Source organism: Cervus elaphus, chromosome 19 (assembly GCF_910594005.1).
Source record: "Cervus elaphus chromosome 19, mCerEla1.1, whole genome shotgun sequence".
In the NCBI taxonomy this organism is placed as follows: domain Eukaryota; kingdom Metazoa; phylum Chordata; class Mammalia; order Artiodactyla; family Cervidae; genus Cervus; species Cervus elaphus.
The window spans coordinates 83,321,466-83,343,080 of record NC_057833.1 but is presented as its reverse complement, the minus strand read 5'-3'; the positions used below and the strand labels follow the sequence as shown (position 1 = coordinate 83,343,080).

At 44.4% G+C, this 21,615-nt stretch overlaps 1 protein-coding gene across 2 annotated transcripts in view; it reads right to left on the bottom strand.

Moving 5' to 3' along the window:
- The window catches only part of EPHB1 (EPH receptor B1), a 451,560-nt gene that overhangs the window by 54,146 nt on the left and 375,799 nt on the right, over positions 1–21,615 (bottom strand). For both annotated transcript variants that reach the window (XM_043874863.1, XM_043874864.1), the window contains one exon: positions 8,929–9,176. In XM_043874863.1, coding sequence (XP_043730798.1) covers positions 8,929–9,176 — 248 coding nt within the window. The remainder of the gene's footprint in view (positions 1–8,928; positions 9,177–21,615) is intronic.

Below are 21,615 nucleotides of genomic sequence, written 5' to 3'. Positions count from 1 at the left end.
TACTAAGACAACAGCCACTATTGCTGACATTATCAGTAACGCCATAATGTCTTAATAACCAGCTCTCCCATGAACCGCAGGTGCCTGGCAAGAGACACAGAAGACAACTCAGGCCAAGACTGTAGGTTTCTCCTGGCCTCTTGGGTGTGTGGGGCAGATATCTTAGAATCACTGTCCTCAGAGAACCTAGTTCACTGAGAATTCAGAGTTCAGCAGGTTGGCACACCCACATGAACTGTCAGTTAGTCAGTCAGTTCAGTCGCTCAGTCGTGTCTGACTCTTTGCAAGCCCATGGACTGCAGCACGCTAGGATTCCTTGTCTATCACCAACTCCTGGAGCTTGCTCAAACTCATGTCCATCAAGTTGGTGATGCCATCCAACCACTGCATCCTCTGTCATCCCCTTCTCCTCCTGCCTTCAATCATTCCCAGCATCAGGGTCTTTTTCAATGAGCCAGTTCTTCACATCAGGTGGCCAAAATATTGAAGTTTCAGCTTCAGCATCAGCCCTTCCAACGAATATTCAGGACTGATTTCCTTTAGGATGGACTGGTTGGATCTCCTTGCAGTCCAAGGGACTCTCAAGAGTCTTCTCCAACACCACAGTTCAAAAGCATCAATTCTTCAGTGCTTAGCTTTCTTTATAGTCCACTCACACATCCATACATGACTACTGGAAAAACCATAGCTTTGACCAGACTGACCTTTGTTGGCAAAGCAATGTCTCTGCTTTTTAATATGCTGTCTAGATTTGTCATAACTTTTCTTCAAAGGAGCAAGCATCTTTTAATTTCATGGTTGCAGATACCATCTACAGGGATTTTGGAATCCAAGAAAATAAAGTCTTTCACTGTTTCCACTGTTTCCCCATGTATTTGCCATGAAGTGATGGGACCAGATGCCATGATCTTAGTTTTCTGAATGTTGAGTTTTAAGTCAACTTTTTCACCCTCCTCTTTTACTTTCATCAAGAGGGTCTTTAGTTCTTCACTTTCTGCCATAAGGGTGGTGTCATCTGCATATCTGAGATTATTGATATTTTCCCCAGCAATCTTGATTCCAGCTTGTGCTTCATCAAGCCTTGCATGTCACATGATGTACACTGCATATAAGTTAAATAAGCAGGGTGACAATATACAGCCTTGACCTACTCCTTTCCCAATTTGGAACCAGTCTGTTGTTCCATGTCCAGTTCTAACTGTTGCTTGCTGACCTGTATACAGATTTCTCAGGAGGCAGGTCAGGTGGTCTGATATTCCCATTTCTTTAAGAATTTTCCACAGTTTGTTGTGATCCACACAGTCAAAGGCTTTGGCATAGTCAATAAAGCAGATGTTTTTCTGGAACTCTCTTGCTTTTTCGATGATCCAACTGATGTTGGCAATTTGATCACTGGTTCCTCTGCCTTTTCTAAATCCACCATCTCGAACATCTGGAAGTTCATGGTTCATGTACTGTTGAAGCCTGGCTTGGAGAATTTTGAGCATTACTTTGCTAGGTGTGTGAGATGACTGCAATTGTGTGGTAATTTGAACATTCCTTGGCATTGCCTGTCTTTAAGATTGGAATGAAAACTGACCTTTTCCAGTCCTATGACCACTGCTGAGTTTTCCAAATTTGCTGGCATATTGGGTGCAACACTTTCGTAGCATCATCTTTTAGGATTTGAAACAGCTTAAATTTCTATCACCTCTCCTAGCTTTCTTTGTAGTGATGCTTCCTAAGGCCCACTTGACTTCACATTCCAGGATGTCTGGCTCTAGGTGAGTGATCACACCATTGTAGTTATCTGGGCCATGAAGATATTTTTTGTATAGTTCTTCTGTGTATTCTTGCCACCTCTTCTTAATATCTTCTGCTTCTGTTAGGTCCATACCACTTCTGTCCTTTATTGAGTCCATCTTTGTATGAAATGTTCCCTTGGTATCTCTAATTTTCTTGAAGAGATCTGTAGTCTTTTACATTCTATTGTTTTCCTTTATTTCTTTGCATTGATCGCTACGGAAGCCTTTCTTATCTGTCCTAGCTATTCTTTGGAACTCTGCATTCAAATGGGTATATCTTTCCTTTTCTCCTTTGTCTTTAGCTTGTCTTCTTTTCTCAGCTGTTTGTAAGGCCTCCTCAGACAACCATTTTGCCTTTCTGCATTTCTTTTTCTTGGGGATGATCTTGATCACTGCTTCTTGTACAATGTCATGAAACTCTGTCCTCCAGGCACTCTATCAGATCTAATTCCTTGAATCTACTTGTCACTTCCACTGTATAATCATAAGGGATTTGATCTAGGTCATACCTGAATAGTCTAGTGGTTTTCCTTACTTTCTTCAATGTAAGTCTCAATTTAGCAATAAGGAGTTCATGATCTGAGCCACAGTCAGCTCCCAGTCTTGTTTTTGCTGGCTGTACAGAGCATCTCCATCTTTGGCTGCAAAGAATATAACCAATCTGATTTTGGTATTGACCATCTGGTGATGTCCATGTGTAGAGTCTTCTATTGTGTTGCTGGAAGAGGGTGTTTGCTATGACTAGTGCGTTCTCTTGGCAAAACTCTATTAGCCTTGGACTTCCTTCATTTTGTACTCCAAGGGCAAATTTGCCTGTTACTCCAGGTATCTCTTGACTTCCTACTTTTGCATTCCAGTCCCCTATAATAAAAAGGACCTTTTATGGGGGTGTTAGTTCTAGAAGGTCTTGTAAGTCTTCATAGAACTGTTCAATTTCAACTTCTTCAGCATTACTGGTCGGGGCATAGACTTGGATTACCGTAATATTGAATGATTTGCCTTGGAAACAAACAGAGATCATTCTGTCATTTTTGAGATTGCATCCAAGTACTGCATTTTGGACTCTTTTGTTGACTATGATGGCTACTCCGTTTCTTCTAAGGGATTCTTGCCCACAGTAGTAGATAAAATGGTCATCTGAGTTAAACTCACCCAATCCAGTCCATTTTAGTTCACTGATTCCTAAAATGTCAATGTTCATTCTTGCCATCTCCTGTTTGACCACTTCCAATTTGCCTTGATTCATGGACCTAACATTCTAGGTTCCTATGAAATGTTCTTTACAGCATTGGACTTTACTTCCATCACCAGTCACATCCACAATTGGGTGTTGTTTTTGATTTGGCTCCGTCTCTTCCTTCTTTCTGGAGTTATTTCTCCACTGATCTCCCATAGCATATTGGGCACCTACCGACCTGGGAAGTTCATCTTTCAGTGTCCTATCAGCCTTTTCATGCTGTTCATGGTGTTCTCAAGGCAAGAATACTGAAGTGGTTTGCCATTCCCTTCTCCAGTGGACCATGTTTTGTCAGAATTCTCCACCATGACCCGTCCATCTTGGGTGGCCCTACATGGCATGGGTCACAGCTTCATTGAGTTAGACACGGCTGTTGTCCAAGTGATCAGTTTGGTCAGTTTTCTGTGATTCTGGTTTTCATTCTGTGGCCCTCTGATGGATAAGGATAAGAGGCTTGTGGAAGCTTCCTGATGGGATAGACTTACTGAGGGGGAAACTGGGTCTTGTTCTGATGGGTGGGACCATGTTCAGTAAATCTTTAATCCAATTTTCCATTGATGGGCAGGGCTGTGTTCCCTCCCTGTTGTTTGACCTGAGGCCAAACTATGGTGGAGGTAATGAAGTTAATGGTGACCTCCTTCCAAAGGTCCCATGCATGCACTTAGGCACTCAGTGCCCCCGACCCTGCAGCAGGCCACTGTCGACCCACACATCCCTGCACTGTAGTAGGACCTAATAACAGAGGCCCGAAGTTAGGATCAATTAATCTATAAACTCTGACTTCTTCCCTTCCTTGGTTTTTGTATGGCAAGTCATACTTCACGGAATATGTTTTCATCCTTAACACTGGTCCTGTGGAGTAGGCAAGGCAGGTGATATTACTTTGTTTTTATACAGAAGATAAAAGAAGTCCAGAAAGTTTAAGTGATCAGCCTTAAGTCATTCTGTGTGATATTCATTTATTAAAAAAATCTAAGTCCAAACAACAAATTGCTTCTCCACTGACATTCCATCTTTGATCGATTGGGAATGACTGCCTGTGTGGAAAAGTCTGTGTATAAGCTTTGTAGGAAGAAGAGCTATGATTGATTAATGATGTCTGCCATGTCTGCCATAGAAATAGAAAGGAAAGATGTGAACCACAAATATGCTATGCTAATCTGAATCTTTTCTAATTCCTGTTCAGTGCCTTTTCCACCTAAAGGGAATCAGTCCTGAATATTCATTGGAAGGGCTGATGCTAAAACTGAAACGCCAATACTTTGGCCACCTGATGCAAAGAACTGACTCTTTGGAAAAGACCCTGATGCTGGGAAAGATTGAAAGTAGGGGGAGGAGGGGACAACAGAGGATGAGATGGTTGCATGGCATCACCAACTCAATGGGCATGAGTTTGAGCAAGCTCTGGGAGTTGGGGATGGACAGGGAAGCCTGGCGTGCTGCAGTCCATGGGGTCACAAAGAATCAGACATGACTGAGCAACTGAACTGAACTGATGCTAACTCTGCAATACTTTTTCTTTAAGATCTGCAGGGAAATCACATATCATGATAAGACAGTCACACTAGCTGAGTTCATAATCATGGTGAAACTTAGAGATATGAACATTAAGTTTTTCTGACATGTCCAGCTGTTTTATATTCAGTTCATTGATATAAAATTCCACAAAAGAACTTCCAGAGATAATGAACATCAACATACAAAGATAAACAAGATAGAAAAAAAAAAAATAGCCCAGATTTCTTAGAACTCTGGGAAAGGATCTGGTTCCATGCTGAGCACATGGTAAAAACAGTTTATAGAAGAAATACAGACTGGGTGAAGTGATTTAAACTTTCTTCCCTTCACAAAATGCTTTCTGCTGAAATTGCTTTTCTGCAAATTCACTGAAGCCACTTGCTGGCCCTTTTATTAGACAGGAAGGATTTAGGTATTTCAACTTTCATTGACAAACCCACTTCAGGAAATGAAACCCTTATTTGATTTGTTTGAAGAGAATGAATCATAGATTTTTTTTTACCTGAAAGAGCCCTTTCAAGACCATCCAGCTCAATGCCTTTAGTTTATAGATTGGGAAATTGAGTTAACAGACTTGCTCAAGGCCACATGGTGACTCATAGCAGAGCCCAAAGCAGGGCCTTGGTCTCAGAACTTGCAATCTGGGATTCTCTTCCTGACAACTGGCTTGCTGTCGTCTAGCTCCAGCCTATGAATGAGTATCCCATGAATGATAAATGCCCCCAACTGACATTGCTCAGTGACTTTTAAGAGTTTCCCAGTTATGGCCATCTTTGAATGAACCAGCAATAACCACAAAGCCTTGCTTTAGCCATGAGGGCCTTACAAAGCAGGCCAACCTTCTTGGCTAGGGCATAAGGCATTGAGGAGGGCTTCAGCACTTGTGCCTAAGATGATGGAAGAGCTACCAGATTGAATCCCCTGAATCTGAGTGCCAAAGGAAATATTTAATTATAGATTTGCATGCTACCTAATCCATAGCACATTTTTTAAAAATATGAATAATCATGATCCTACTGAATGTATAGTTAAACAATAACAATGTTTCCAATCCCTCCATAATGCGAAGGATTCTAAGTCCTGCAATGAGAGAGGAGCACTGAGTGGACTGTGAGAAGTGGTGTCTGATGTCTTCACTGGACCCTAGATGCCCAAAGTCTCTGAGACCCTGACTCAGAGCTGGAGGCATGGCTACAATCCAAAGCTACTACATCTGGTGTGAAGGGGCCCCTTTGTGGGGTTGGGGGAGGAGAGAACAGGTGCACAAATTGAAGTCGGACCCTTTTCCTTTCTTCTCTGAATGGTGATCCTAAAATTATACTACCTCCCAGAAGATGGACCCTGCAGAACTGAACTGATGACCCACTTTTCAATTTTATCAAGCAGCAGATACATCAATTAATGCTGCTATGCTCCAGGGTCTGGTAGTAAGGCTGAAATTAGATTTATAGATTACCTGCCTCTACACCACGCAGGGAGTCGGACACGCTTCATTTCCCTCCCCTCCTGGCGCTGCCTGCTCTGGCCGCTCCCTATCTGCCATCTTTCCCCTCCATTTCCCTGTGCTCCTCTCTCACCTCGAGCTTTTCTCCCACTGCCTAGGCTGCATCATCATGAAAAATAACTGGCATCCAACTTGTCCCCACATCCTGTGCCCCCCAAATGGAAACAGGTGTGTGCAGAGCAGCAGCGCAGAGTTCTGACTTTTTGCAGGCTCCTGAGAATGAATCACTTTGCTCGCCTGCATGTTCCAGGGAGAGAGTCTGATCTCAGTTCCCAGGTTGTGTTGAGAGTCTCTGAGAAGCACAGACAGGTGACTTGCAGGAAATAAATGACTCCTGAATGGGTCTGGAGGCTGGTTCCAGAAGATACTTCTTCTTCTAACATCACCACCTATTCATGTTTATTGGACTGTCTTCATAAGCAATCTGATCATGAAGGAATGCCCCCAGGGGAGCATGGTCCACGCCCCACTGTGACACAAGAGGTCTGGTGACAAGGACAAGAGATCCTTGCACACTCAGGATGCTCCTTCAGTCCTGCCACACCCAAATGCTTTTGCTCCCGAAATGGTTTTTCATTCCACTACCCTCTACTCAGTGCTCACAGTGCTAGGTGCTGGGGTCACACAAAGTATATCCCACACCCTCAAGGAGGCTGTACCACGCAAAGTTTACATGGGCCCCATCACTTATATCATCTGCCCCTCCACCCTGCCAAACAAAAGCCACTACTGCCTATCGACCCAGACGAGCATAAAGCGTGTGCTCCCCCTGCGCAGGCAGCTTCAATATGTACAGTGCAGCTTCTAGACAAGTCCTCAGCTTCCCATACACAGGGAAGCCCCTAAACTCTACTTCTGGGCTTCAGAGCCACCATGCAACTGCTGACAGATTACCAAACAGGCCACCCTGACTTCAGCCTCTGAATACGCAGCTCTACTGTTCTGTCAGCCTATCTGCTGTCTGGCAAATTCCTCCTTCTTTAATATTAGAAAAGTTCTCTCTCCTCTTTGAAGCCATCCCTGGCTTTCTCAAGAAGGTTTCAGTTCTACTATATGTGATACCTCTGTCCTTCATGCATGGAAACAAAAAGTCACCCCAGGGATTGGAGCCTGCCAGGCTCCTCCGTCCATGGGATTCTCCAGGCAAGAATACTGGAGTGGGTTGCCATTTCCTTCTCCAGAGGATCTTCCCAGCCCAGGGATGGAACCCAGGTCTCCTGTGTTGCAGGCAGATTCTTTACCATCTGAGCCACCAGGAAAGCCCATCATCACATACGTGAAACCTCTGTGTTTCATACATAGAAACAAAAAGTACAATCCAGGCAGATGATTACTGGAAACTTAGGGCACGAAGGTCCTGGGGGGCAGGGGCATCTCTGCAGGTTGCATTCTCTATGATGGACATAGCAGGACTTCCCATCCATTATGTGTAAGAAGACATCAGGTTGCAGTACCCATCAAAATGTGGGGAGGGCTTCCTCTCCGTGAATCTGGGTGGGCTCACCACCTTGGTTGAAGGATGCTCTGTGACTGCTCAGACTAGGTTACAGACTGATACAGCTTCTGCCTTCTGTGCTCAGGATGCTTGTTCTGAGCACCCAGCTTGCTGTGAGGGAGCCAGAGATGGCCAGGTGGAGAGATGCCAGCTGACACCCAGCATCAACTATGAGACAGATGAGTAAATGAGTCTTTGGGCGATTCCAGATCTTAGCCCTTGGGCTGCCCCTGCTGACAACACATGGAACAGAGAGGTGCCTACCCAAATTACAGACTTAAGAGCAAACTAAATCGTATTGTGCTAAGTCACTGAAGTTTGGGGTGATTTGTTCCACGGCATTAAAGCAATCTCTCTCTCATCAGTATAGGCCCAGTTCCCAGCACAGGGCATGGTTAGAGCAGTCACCTGGTGAATGCTTCAATGACTGACTCCTGGTGAATGTTTCAATGAATAGTCCTTTGATCTGCAGCCATAGCTACTGTTTGGTAGCTTTGGTGACATGCATAGCCAGCTACTTGGTACTACCCTGAAGCTCTTTCTCAGAAGGCCTTGCCCCTGTACCCTCTTGCTCCTAGGCTCCCCCGCTAAGCCTTTGGTCTGAGGCAGGCCTTGCTCCATGGCCTGTGGTTAGACAGCTTCTATCCCCCAGACATGAGCGCTATGGCCACACTCATGCAAGTCCTCTCTGAGTAGCTCTGAGATGCCCCATAGAAATGAAAGTGCTTCTACTGTGGCTGCATTTGGGTATTCTGACAATGGTCCTTTATAGATCTCTTGGCCATAGGCCTTTGGGGCCCCCATCCCTGCTCCAGGCTGGGTGGGAGCCACAGCTCTCCATCAACCCCAGAAAAGACTTGTGGACACTTGTGACACATTGTTCCTGTGTCCTGCCCAGAAGCACCTCCTCAGAGGCCAGGTGGCCCAGGTATCAGATAAGGGCAAGGTGTTTTATCTCTGAACTGCAAATGAAGAGAGCTGAATGGGAGGGCGGCTGTGCTGGGGAAAAGGCAGAGATGGTCACTGATGTCTGCATGAATCACGCAGGACAGCATAGCAGCTGGAAGTCTCTTCAATCTCCATGATTCATACGGATGCCGATGGCCATTCTCTGTCCTCTATTCATTCTTACTCATCGAGGCCTGGCTCTGTGCCATCCTTCTACAGAGGGGTCCACATGCTCTGCTTTGTTCTTTCTTTTTAGCAAAAAATCTGTTAACCTTGCTAACATCTCCAACGCCTATCTGTATTTCATCAGGGATTCCTAAGTGGCAGATGGTCCTCATGTGGACACTTCTTCCCAGCCCACCACGGTCCCCCAGCTCCCACAAGCACCAGCATCATCTGTGCTGTTACTCTGAAGGGTAAAGGTAAGCTGAGCAGTTCTTACCCTGAGAAAAGAATCCAAAGCGCCATTCTCCATGAACTCTGTGATGATCATGACTGGCCGGCTCTTGGTGACCACACCCTCCAGGCGAATGATGTTGGGATGGTCAAACTGCCCCATGATGCTCGCCTCACTCAGAAAGTCCCGTCGCTGCTTCTCTGAGTACCCAGCCTTCAGCGTCTTGATGGCCACATAGATTTCCCTCTTGCCTGGAAGTTTCAAACGCCCCTTGTACACCTCTCCAAACTCTCCTGCAAAAAGAATGCAATTATAACCCGCTTTCTCCTCATCCTGTGCTGCCATGAGGGGAGGCAGCTTACCAGGAACAATAGTGCTCCAAGTGGAACAGTGATTAGAGTGGCAAAAAGGAATGAGTGACCTCTCATTATAACTGTGATGGCCTGGCTCTTGGCAGTTCATGGCAAACACAGAAGAAATACCCAAATACGTTCTTTACCTCGGATTTTAGACAGCTTGGATAACTGAAATGAAATTTCAGACTCTACACGGGTTTATTTTTCCTCACGTTTAGTTTTTCATTTGTATCCCAGCTGAACAATTGAGATGAAATGGTCAGTTTCACTGTGGCAGAAACATAATTCATTTTTAGCAGAGCCTAGTATAAGAATGTCCAGGGGCTAGGGACATGTTCAGGTCCTCCAGTCCTCTGAATGAGATGTATAGTGTTTATGTTCCTACATTGCCCTGAAAGTGTTTGTGTCTATTGGGTCCCTGAGAAGCAGACACTGAGGAGTTAGGAAGGGAAGTTAGCAGACTCTGTACAGGATAAAGGGGAGAGGAAGCAGAACTGCCCAAGCCCCAATGCAGACCTGACAGTCTCATCCAACCCAATGAAGAGCTCCAGAATAAACAGTGTCCGTCCCAAAAGACCCTACCCTAGCATCCCACTGTGCTCTGTCACTGGCTGGGGTTTTGCCAGAAAGAGTTGGGCTCTGCGGGAAAGCGAAGGTAGACCCTGAAGGCACTGAGGTGGGAAGCTGGCGGCTACCTGCACTCCCGGCAGCTGAACAGAAAGCGGCTTTTTCAAGTAGACACGAGCAGCACACCTCCATGGGTTCTGCAGCATCTAAACATTTCTGTAGTAAAACCACCAGGAGTAAAAACAATTCTGGTGACACTATTTCACAGCTGCTTAAAAAATCTGTTGAATCCCGTTCACGTGCTTTCAAAAGTCATGATTTAACTTGGTTTTGTAACTTCAGTGCTTTCATGTGAAGCAGTTTAGAATCTACTTGTAAGTGCATCACAAAGATGGGTGTCAAAGGCCTGATAGGAGAAACATGTCTTTCTGCCAGGAGAAATTTCTTTGTCACTTTCAGCTTCTGGAAGACGATGATGGAGCAAACTGTGAGCAATCAGATAAATTACTGGCCGAATTATGAAAGCAAGTTAACATCTGTGATTTAGATGGGACTTTTTTTTTTTTTTTTTTTTTTTTGCTGCTGCATGGATTGGAAGGAAGCTGCATGAAAGGGCTTTGGATGTAAAGCTGCTCCAGAGTCAATGGGACTTCTTAGACTCTAAGGCTAGAGTAGAGGTTGTCTTAAGCACCATTAGGAAGATTTCAGCATGAACTTAAGATAGACAGCAGGTGTAATACTGGTTTTGATACATGATCATACTGTTTGAGGTCAGACCAAGTCCCATTCACATCCGCACCTTGCACCCACTGCATTGCCTGGTATGTGGCAGGCATGCACTAGAAGTCGGGGTATCACATTTATTATTATTTGTTTGGCTTTGCCCACCCTTGGGTTACAAACTGCTGAAGGCTCTATCTCTGTCTTATCCAAAATAAGTAGAAGTACCAGTATTAACATTTTTAAAGAAGACTGTTTACTGCAGCATCTCCTTTAACATCAAATACCATATGACCATAACCAGGGGAATGGTTAAAAAGAGAACCGTTAAAAATGGTTAAAAAGAGCATACTGCAGAATGCTGTGAGCTACTGAAGACTAATAGATGAGTGAGATATACTGACTTCAGAAGATGTCCGCATTGTATTGCTAAGTGAATCAGAAAAGAAGAGAAAGTTAAGAATGTGGCCTGTAGAATATGCCCGGGTTGAGGTCTGTGTGTGTATGTCAAAAAACATTATGGAAAAAACTCATAGCAAATTTATTTTAAATTTCAAATTGTTTAAAAAATTGGTTGCACTGGAATGGTGGGAATAGGAATGGGGGAGTATAGATTAGTAAACTTAATTTAGTTGCTTTTCTGTTGTTAAAATTGTTACAATAAGCATTGATTTTTCAGTTTGAGTAAAATTTAAAGAAAAGTATTGAATAATTAACTACCTGTCATATATGTGTGTGCTTGCATATGTACATATTTGTGTGTATGTATATGCATTTATGCATATGTGTGTATACACATGTATCTATGCATGGATATACATGTGTCTATATGCATGTTTGCATATATTGTATATATGGCTGTGTCTCTACATATGTGAATGTGAAAGTCACTCAGTTGGGTCCGACTCTGTGCAACCCCATGGACTATACAGTCCATGGAATTCTTCAGGCCAGAATACTGGAGTGGGTAGCCTTTCCCTTCTCCAGGGAATCTTCCCGACCCAGGGATTGAACCCAGGTCTCCTGCATTGCACATGCAGATTCTTTACCAGCTGAGCCATAAGTGAAGTCATGTGCAATTCCCCAGTAGAAGTGGAGAGACTGTCTTTTGTATCAAGGTCAACAGTGAGGTGTGAGGGCTCTTGGAACTAAAACTCTGTAGTTTTTCTTTAGCTGAGTTTTTACCAGAAAAGAAGAGGTAACTTTTTTCTTGTTGGATTCAGAGATTGACCAAGGGCATGAGAACTCCCCTCCTGTTCACCGGGTTTTATTTAGTTGTACTTTCTCTTTCTTCTCCTCCTTTTCATGCTTATTCTAATTCTCTTACACTTTCCACTTTGATCAAGGGCTTCCGAGGTGGCACTCCTGCCAATGCAGGAGACTTAGAAGACAAAGTTTGTATGTATATAATGGGTGCCTGTGCATAGCTATACATGCAATCAATTCTCTGACACCTTGACCTAGTAGGTATTCAATAACTAAGAACCGAATGAATATATACGCATATTTAATAAGTATCCTAACGGAAGAATATCAGTATTTCTTTCTTATTATTGTACTAATGAGTTCTACTTTCTTTCAGTAAAATGACACAGTTCAGAGAAAGGGGAAAGCATGCTAATATTTCTTCTTGGGGTAGATAGTACACCGATATGTCTTGACCACCTATATGCCAGGCACTGTGCTGGGCTCTTTGCATGCCTTATCTCATTAATTCTCACAACACCTTTATGAGTTGGGTATTATTATACTCATTTTACTAATAAAGAAACTGAGGCACAAAGGAAACATGCCTCAGACCCCACAGCTGTGAGGCAGAGTTAGGGATGCTGCCCATAGTTCATACCTTTTCCTGTCACATCACCTCTCAGAAGGCGTGTTCGGTGAGCAGTGCCACAGGAAGGAGAGCTGGGGGAAGTTACCATGCAGGGACCACTGAGCTCCAACCGTGCAGGTCCTAACCATCCACATGCAGTTACTGTCACAGTGACGCAGTAACAAGGGGACAGCAAGCACAGTGGGGCTATCTTCTAGACAAATGGCATACTCATGGAAAGCTCTTGCCTGGCTTGCTAGGTAAGATTAGAATATTTAGGAATCAGAATATTTATCAATTTCTACACATTAGTCTGGGAGTTTGTAAAAGCACCCGGGGTGAATTTACTATTCCCCACAACATACACATAAACCCCATAGTTGAGGACTTCTGTTTTATACAAGCCATTCTCAAGGATGGCTTCTCACAGCAACCCCCCAGAGAGCTTACAAAGCACAGGGGCCTGGATCCCACCTGCAGGAATTCTGATTAGTTGGTCTGGGTGCAGCCTGGGCATGGACATATTTAAAAGCAGCCCACAGGATCAGCTACATAATTTGCGGGGCCTGGTGCAAAATGAAAATGCAGGACCCACTGTTCAGAATTCATTAAGAATTTTAAGACTGTGGTGGCAGAGCATTAAACTGAGCGCGGGCCGTGTTGAGTATGGGGGCCTGTGCATAGGTCACAGGTCCACGAAGTCAGGCCTGGCTGCCCAGGGGGGTCTGAGGAGCAGCCAAAGTTGAGGGCCATGGCTCAAAACCACCCAAGCATGTTCAAACAGATCAGGGAACTGCCAAAGGCCCTGGAGTACCTGGAATTCATCCCTACACCTTTGAATTCTTTTGAAAGCAGTGCTTGCATATAAGCTGCCTCTCACTGCACAGGGTCTAACACACAGGGTGGGCTTTGTAGCTGTGACCGGGGAGAAAGAAGAAGAAGAGAAGGAAGGAAGATGTGGGTGAAGGTGTGGCATCGCAAAGTCCTATCTACACAGAACAGTGTGGGCCACGTACATTCCTTTCCTAATCGACAAATGTCATGTCATTCTTTAACCTTTGTGGCTGACTGGTCTTCAGGTGTAGCACTCCTAACGCTTTAGCTCTAAATTATATCCTCTATAGGGGGTCTCATCATATAGTTTTTTGAAATTATAAAGTAAAAACGTGAGAGGATTTTTTGGGCAGTGAAATTTCTCTGTAAGAAATTAAATGGGGGGGGGGTGCCTACCATTATAAATCTGTCTAAACCCACAGCATCAAGAGTGATCCTGCACTAAGGACCTTGGGTGATAATGATGTATCAGTGTAGGTTTGCCACTTGTAATAAATGGAGCACTCTGCCTGGGGATGTTGACAAAGGGAGAGACTGTGTATGTGTGGGGGAAGGGGTTATATGAGACATCTCTGTACCTTCCACTCTATTTTCCTGTGAACCTAAACTGCTCTAAAAAAGAAAAAAATAGTGATTTTAAAAAAGTGCTCTCCTTGGATAGGGAGAGATGGGTTCTGTATGGTTACCATATAGCAGTGTTACTGCTCTTGGAAAATCTGCTCCATAATCACTGTAAAGCAGTGACTTCAAGGATTGTGATTCTGTAAAAATAACTCCTTTCTGGTGTCTGACAAAGAAATGACTTCATATTCTCCAAGCCCAGAGGTTTTCAAACCAGCAACTGCAAAGGAAGTCATTTCATCCACCGTTCTCACTCAGAGGCTGTCCTCTACCACGTAATGAAGGGGCCCCCAGAGCACCTGGGGCAAACTCTGGCCAAAAGGAGAAACTCTGGAGAAGGAAACTTGAGTCTACACCACTCCCCACCCCCTCATCCTGGCACCACCCCTGGACTTCAGGCAGGGTGCTTCCCTTGTTCAGCCTCAGGTTTCTCAGCTCTGTTGGACAAAAAGAACTGATTAACTGTGGGCCCTCCCAGGTGTGGGGTCTATGAGAAAGTGCGTTGCAAACTCCAGACTATTGAAGATACAGCTGGGTGGTGATTTTAAAAACACAAACGAGGGGTGGGGAATGAAGAATGGAAGAGAAAAGGGTTTCTGCAGCCAAGAAAGTAGGGCATCTTGCCAAGGGTGGTGAGAAGTCCCCCTGCCAGGTATCTGGGCATGGACAGTGTCTCCAGGAAAGGCCTGTGCACTAAAGTCTGCGGGTTCTGGCCCCTCTAGCACCCCCACAGGCTCGTAGGGAACTGGAGTTGATCACCATTTTTAGTAATAAACAGAAAATTAAGGCCATCCGTCACTTACAATCTGACTGCTGTCACCTGTGGTCTTTGACTTCAGGTTCATGTACTATGTTCAGGGAACTATTTTTGGACAACTTTCCTGCCATTAGGGCCAGAACTTGAGGTTTGTGGTGCTTTGATTTGCCATGATCTGAATTTCTAAACACAACTGAGCACACAGACACATCACATGAACTCTAAAAAGCTTCCTTTCACACGAGCTCCAAATCATAGCCATCAATTTTCCATATTTTTAAGAAAAATTCTTAACCCCTAAAACTTATTTTCAACAAATTCAGTATTAGCATATATATATGTGTGTGTTAGCATATATATATATATATATATACATATATATATATATATACACACACACACACACACACATACTATACATAAACACACACACACACATTGTTGTTGTTTAGTCACTAAGTCATGTCTGACTCTTTGTGATCCCATGGACTGTAGACCATCAGGCTCCTCTGTTCATGGGATTTCCCAGGTAAGAATACTGGAGTGGGTTGCATTTCCTTCTCCAGGGGATCTTCTGGACCCAGAGATAGAAACCACGTCTCCTGCACTGGCAAGTGGATTCTTCACCACTTAGCCACCAGGGAAGCCTATATATATACACACACATAGATATACACATAATTTTAATTTTGGCCATTCTGTGTGGCTTGAGGGATCTTAGTTCCCCAACCAGGGATTGAACCTGGGTCATGGCAATAAAATTGCTGAGTCCTAGTCACTGGGCTGCCAGGGAAATTCACAGAATTATATTTAAAATAGATATTTATAGGAAATGACTGAGTAGTGGTTATGGTTAGTTCTTTCTATGCAGCTCCTTAACTGACAGTAACGGCAGCCAACCTAATTTTGGTCTGGCTGAACTGTGATGGGCACAGTTCTTTGCAGCTGACCTTGGATCCTCTCCTGGAACCAAATCTCCTCTTGGCTAGGACCCAACTTCAGCTTCAGGCCAGTTTAGTGCCAGTGGCTCTTAGCAGTGGTTCTCAAAATGTGATTCCTGCCCAACAGCACCAGCGTCACCTGGAAACCTATTAGAAAAAGCAGCTTTGGAGCCCAACCTCTACCCACCTAAATCAGAAGTTCAGCACGCAGGGCCAGTGACTTGGGTGTTAACTTGCCTCCAGCTGATTCTGATGCCTGGCTCTAGTTTGAGAACTGCAGGCCTCAAAGCTGTCTGCTGAGGGTCATTTTGCCAGTTCCTGTCACTGCCCTCCCAGACAGCTGCTAAAATGATTCCCTACAAATTTCAGCTCCTTGCCAGGTCCTCTTCCCTATCTTCCTTGACAAAATGAGGCAGAGAGAAAAAAAAAATGGTTTAGCAGCATTAAATGCCTCAACTATTATATATAAAATCAGAAGGAAAGAATTTTCAATTTTTGGAAATGAAACATCCAACCTGCCAGCAGGTATTTCAAGCACTAGCTGTTGGCTATGTGCTGCTCGGATCCACACACAATTGTACTCTTTTCTTTAGCATTTTGAAGTCACAAACTGCCTCAGGGAGGGAGAAAGGGAAGTAGAGCTTCGTGTAACTAATTCAAGCTTCCACCAGAAAAGAAAGTTTTAAAGAATTCATTTAAACTACGTTTAAAAATATGATTTATAGCAAGTTTTATGACACTAGCCTGCGTAAGATAGGTTATGGCTAAACTAGGGATAGTAAAACCATGGCAGGCATTCCACCACCTCCTGATCCTATACTCAGAATAGACATTACTAATTGATCACAATCCCACCTCTCCTTCTCAGCGGAGTTCCCCAGGTACCCATTACTAGGCTACTGGGGTTGGCAAATTAAATGACTCTAATTAGTAGCCATGATGCTCACAATACCTAATACCTAAATGGTGAGGGTAAATCTAGTTTTCTCTTTTCTCATAGCTTCTTGTAGTCATTAGACAACCATATACCCAGATATTATTATTTTTAGATTGAACCCAGGTCTCCTGCATTGCAGGCAGACTCTTCATCATCTGAGCCATCAGGAAAGTACTTAACATAAGCAAGCACATACAATTAAAAATACTAAATACTGTGGCACTCATTTTTAGCCTTCTTAAGTGAATAACTGATTATATTAAAATAGGAGGACCAGAGGATGGGACAAAGGTATTCTAGGAAGAACATGCTCTTCACATCACCATACGGGCACAATGAATTCTAGGACAGTACTGCCATTCCCAGCCAGTGGCTTGGGCATTCCAAACCGCTAGGTAGAGCTTGACATGAAGCAATGTCTCTGTATACTTAGCTGCTCTTTTCCAGGACAGTGACAAAAGTGGAAGGTAGTGTGGGAGTTACATTCACTGGATTAAGATCAATCATATCTGGCTTTCAATTTTTGCCCTGCTATTAACTCAACCAGTAACATAGCCTTTGGCCAGTTGTTCACTTAATATTGATATCCTTGAAAAGAGAAGTGAAAGTGTTGGCCGCTCAAGTCGTGTCTGATTCTTTGCAATCCCATGGACTGTAGCCCACCAGGATCCTCTGTCCATGGAATTCTGCAGGCAAGAATATTGGCGTGGGTAGCCATTCCCTTCTCCAGGGGATCTTCCCAACCCCAAGGATCAAACCTGGGTCTCCTGCATTGTAGGCAGATTCTTTAACATATGAGCCACCATCCTTACCAGTTTACAAATGCATATGTAAATGCATGAGTGCTTGTGTGCATGTGCACACACACACACACACACACACACACACACTAACTCACAGGGCTAACAGGGTCATTATGAGGGCTGAATGAAGTATGCACATGGTGAGTGTTCAGTGCATACCAGCTATATTAATTATAATTACTGACAACATCTATTTACTTTGCTCCTCTAGAGACCCTATAGTCAAAGCTATGGTTTTTCCAGTAGTCATGTATAGATGTGACAGTTGGACTATAAAGAAAGCTGAGCACTGAAAAATTGAACTGTAGTGTTGGAGAAGACTCTTAAGAGTCCCTTGGACTGCAAGGAAATCCAAGCAGTCAATCCGATAGGAAATCAGCCCTGAATATTCATTGGAAGGATTGATGCTGAAGCTGAAGCTCCAATACTTTGGCCACCTGATGAGAAGAGCTGACTCATTGGAAAAGACCCTGATGCTGGGAAAGACTGAAGGTGGGAGGAGAAGGGGATGACAGAGGATGAGATGGTTGGATGGCATCACAGACTCAATGGACATGAGTTTGAGTAAGCTCCGGGAGTTGTTGATGGACAGGGAAGCCTGGCGTGCTGCAGTCCATGGGGTCACAAAGAGTCAGACACAACTGAGCGACTGAACTGTAATCTAGAAACCCTCCCTGCTGTGACTCCTATCCAGTATTGGCATTTTCTACCAAATCATCACCAAGAAACCCATTCACTTCCTCACAAAGAAGAGATGGGTCTTTGCTGGCCCCATCCTATCCGTATGCACCACAGACTCCCTCTCCCCAACTCTCCTTATCCAGCCCTCTCACCTAACCATCTGTGGAAATGCCGGGTCAGCATCTGCTGGAGTAAGTGGGCGGGCGGAGTTATTAATTAAAATACAATGGGCATGTCTCCCTTTGATGATCCCTTCTGGTGACACCTTTACCTATATTTTCATTGTTGTGCTCAGGGCTGCTACAAACAGTTATGCAGGTTGCCCACTGTACAACCCAGGAACACCATTCATGCTTTAGGGCCCAAGTATACGTGGAAGCCTTAGTTTACGTTCTGGGCATGTCTACAGCTCAAACTGATCAGAATCAAGCAGTGGATCAGAACTCCACGGGTCAATGGAAGCTGACCTGTGAGTGACTCCTATGAGTCAGATTCATGGTTTCAAAGAGTTGACATTCTCCAAAGATAGCAGATGCCCTCTCTGAAAGGACTTCAATAATTCCCATCACTGCAAGGAAAAGAGGAAAGGTCAGTCTTCCTCATTCCACTAGGCTCGTTTCAGAACACTGAATGACTCACAATCTCATGTGACCTCTCTCTGGTTTCTCTGCATACTCACAAACTATACCCAGTTCTTCAAAGTCTTATCCCTATTATGATTTTCCTCCAAGGACATTTTAAACTGAGCACCTTAGTGCCACTGCAGGCCAGGCTTGGGACTAACAGAGACACTCAAATTTCATCACTCCCATGGAACTTTGAGCATGGTGATAAAAGAGGGGCACTAAACAAATATTGGGACTTCCCTGGTGGTTCAATGTTAAAGAATCCCCCCGCCAATGCAGGAGACACAGGTTCGACCCCTGAGTTGGGAAGATCTCCTGGAGGAGGAAATGGCAATCCACTCTATTATTCTTGCCTGGGAAATCCCATGGACAGAGGAACCTGGCAGACTATAATCCACAGGGTCACAAAAGAGTTGGAGATGACTGAATGGCTAAACAACAACAAAACAAACATTACATAATGATAAATGAACTAATTATACAGTTGACTCTTGATCAACATCGAGAGTTTGAATTGCACAGGTTCACTAGCATAGAGACCTCTTTCAATAAATAGGTACTATAGTACTACTTAATCCATGGTTGGTTGAGTCCAGGGATGTGGACTCGTGGATATAGAGGGCTGGCTGTCACGTTATACACATCGATTTTCAACCATACAGAGAGGTATGTGCCCCTAACCCCTGTGTTGTTCAAGGGTCAAGTGTAATTCAGTCCTCTTGGTTGGTGTCATATCTGGCTCACAGTTATTTTGATTTCTTTGTTTATTATCCTCAACAATGGTAGAAGAAACTTTGGAGGTTGGTGCAGTTCTTCAACCCCAAAGTTTTTAGATTTTATTCCATTGGCCTTTACTGGCAAGCATAACCACCAGTCCCCACACCCTGGTGGCCAGGCAGCCCCCTTTTCCCTTTAAGGTGTTTAACCTGATGGCCATCACATGGAGGCCACAACCTCCATGCCATGTCTCCCCGTCAGCTCCAGCCATCAAGCCCACTGGCCCCTTCATTCACTATGTTTGGGTACTTCCTGGTTTAGGTTGGTTTATTTGCTGCAGAGCAGCCTTCCTTACCAAACTTGATTCCAGCATTGACCACCTCAAACCTCTTCCATGTTTCCCAGCCCCATAACTGGTCTACATGCCTCTGAATTCTTACAAACGTTTCCCATCACCCTTTCAAGTTCAATCAATACAGGTTCATCAGGTTCTTCTCCCACCTCATTTCTACTGCCTACCCTGCTCCGAGACTACCTCACTCACCGTTTTATATAGGATAAAATCCATACCCAACCTCCTGATGGCTAGATTCCAGACTTAATGCTTGATTAAGTCACCTACCCTCAGGGATCCCCTCTGTAGGAGCCTCCTCTCAGCCTTGTTCTCAGAGTGTGCCACACAGAGCATCAGCCCATCCAGCAGCCCCAGGTTCTTAGGGGCCCCCCAGGTGCCTCTTCCCTGCCTTCTTCCTTTGGCCATCAAGCCTCTCCTACTCCTGCCTCCAGGGCTGCGTGTTCTCTGACCTCTTGTCTTACCTCTCAGTCCCATCCCCTCCTCCTGCAGAGTAGGACTTTGTGTCAACACATCAGCAGGGATTATTAGGCGCTGAGTGTGCTTTTCAGCATCCACCACAGTTTCAGGCATGGAATCAATGTTTAATGAATGAGGATCTCTTTAAATTCTCAATCTAATCCTTCCTGCAACAAACACAGCCCTCTCCTCTGGATCTATATGCAGCAGGAATGGGCCAGTTCCTCTGCAACCTCTTCGAAATTATCTTGCACATTCTGGAAGGCCTGGGGTGTGCTAAACTATCAGCTTTCCAGGAAGTGAAGAAACAAAACCTTTGATTTGTAGCATTTGCCAATTATCATGGTGTAAATACTCCTCTCATGGCTGATATCAGACTACCAAGATGTCACCAAACACAGGGCTGCAAAATGATGCATACAATTGGCTTCTGTGAAGTAGCATAAACTGGTTCAGCACACCACTGCTGCAAGGCCATGGTCATTTCCCTCGTTAAGTTATTTAATTTTCCTCTTCTGTCTCGTTCTCCCATGAGTTTCCTCCAAACTTACTTTTCCTACTAGTTTTCAACCTTAAAAGCTCAGGCCAAAGATGACGTTCTTTGCAAAGTCCTCCTGATCTCCCCACTCACTCCCAGAACAAGGAGTTGGACGCTGCTCTCTGTTGGCCCCAAACTTCACATTTGCCTGTGTTGTGGGATGTGTGAAACAGTGAACATGTTACTGGCCTGTTTCTCAACAAGACTATCAGCCTTCTGGGCAGGAGAGTGTCTGTTCATCTCTGGGACTCAACATCTACAAGCAAAAAGTACTTAATAAGAGCATGTTGAGGGAAGGAGAAAGGAACAAAATGAAGGACAGGGAAGGACTTCTGATTCTTCTTCTCATGTTGTATTACCATTTTGGAACCCAGATTTGGTCCTCTGAGCTGAATCTGCCAGGTGGCTAAGGGAAATATTGCCAACTACACTACAAATGTTACCTTACAAAATTCTTTTTTAAAAAACTCAACTCACACCAGTTCTTTTAGCATAAAGTGAAGTCAAGCTCAGTGAGGCAAGGAGTGGAAAAAGCAGGAGTGGTGACAGAGAGGAAGAATCGGAGGATAGAGAGAGACTCACTCCAGTCAGGAGTGTCTCCTGATGAAACTGCATCAAGTTCCACATAGTGAATTCATACCCACAGGGATGAGCTGTGAGATTTCTGAATTGAAAGCAGATGGGTATCAGGTAGAAGGCAGTCAGCAGCAACTGGACAGAAGACTTTATCCCAAGCTGCTGGGCATCTTCTAAACTGCTCCATGTATCCATCCCTCCCCAGAACCAGATAAACCATGGCAGGGACAAAGTCTTCTCTGAGCAGAACGCACAAACATGGCAGCATTAGCAAAGGCTACCCAGAGATAGAAGGTGAGCGATGGAATATGGCCATGGATTGTCCTTTTATAGGCATCCAGCAGTCGGTGAGCTCACTCCAAGCTGCACCTCCCCGCAGGGTCATAAAGTGAGAAGGCTCTTAACTCCTCCCCTGACAAAGATGGGAGGGG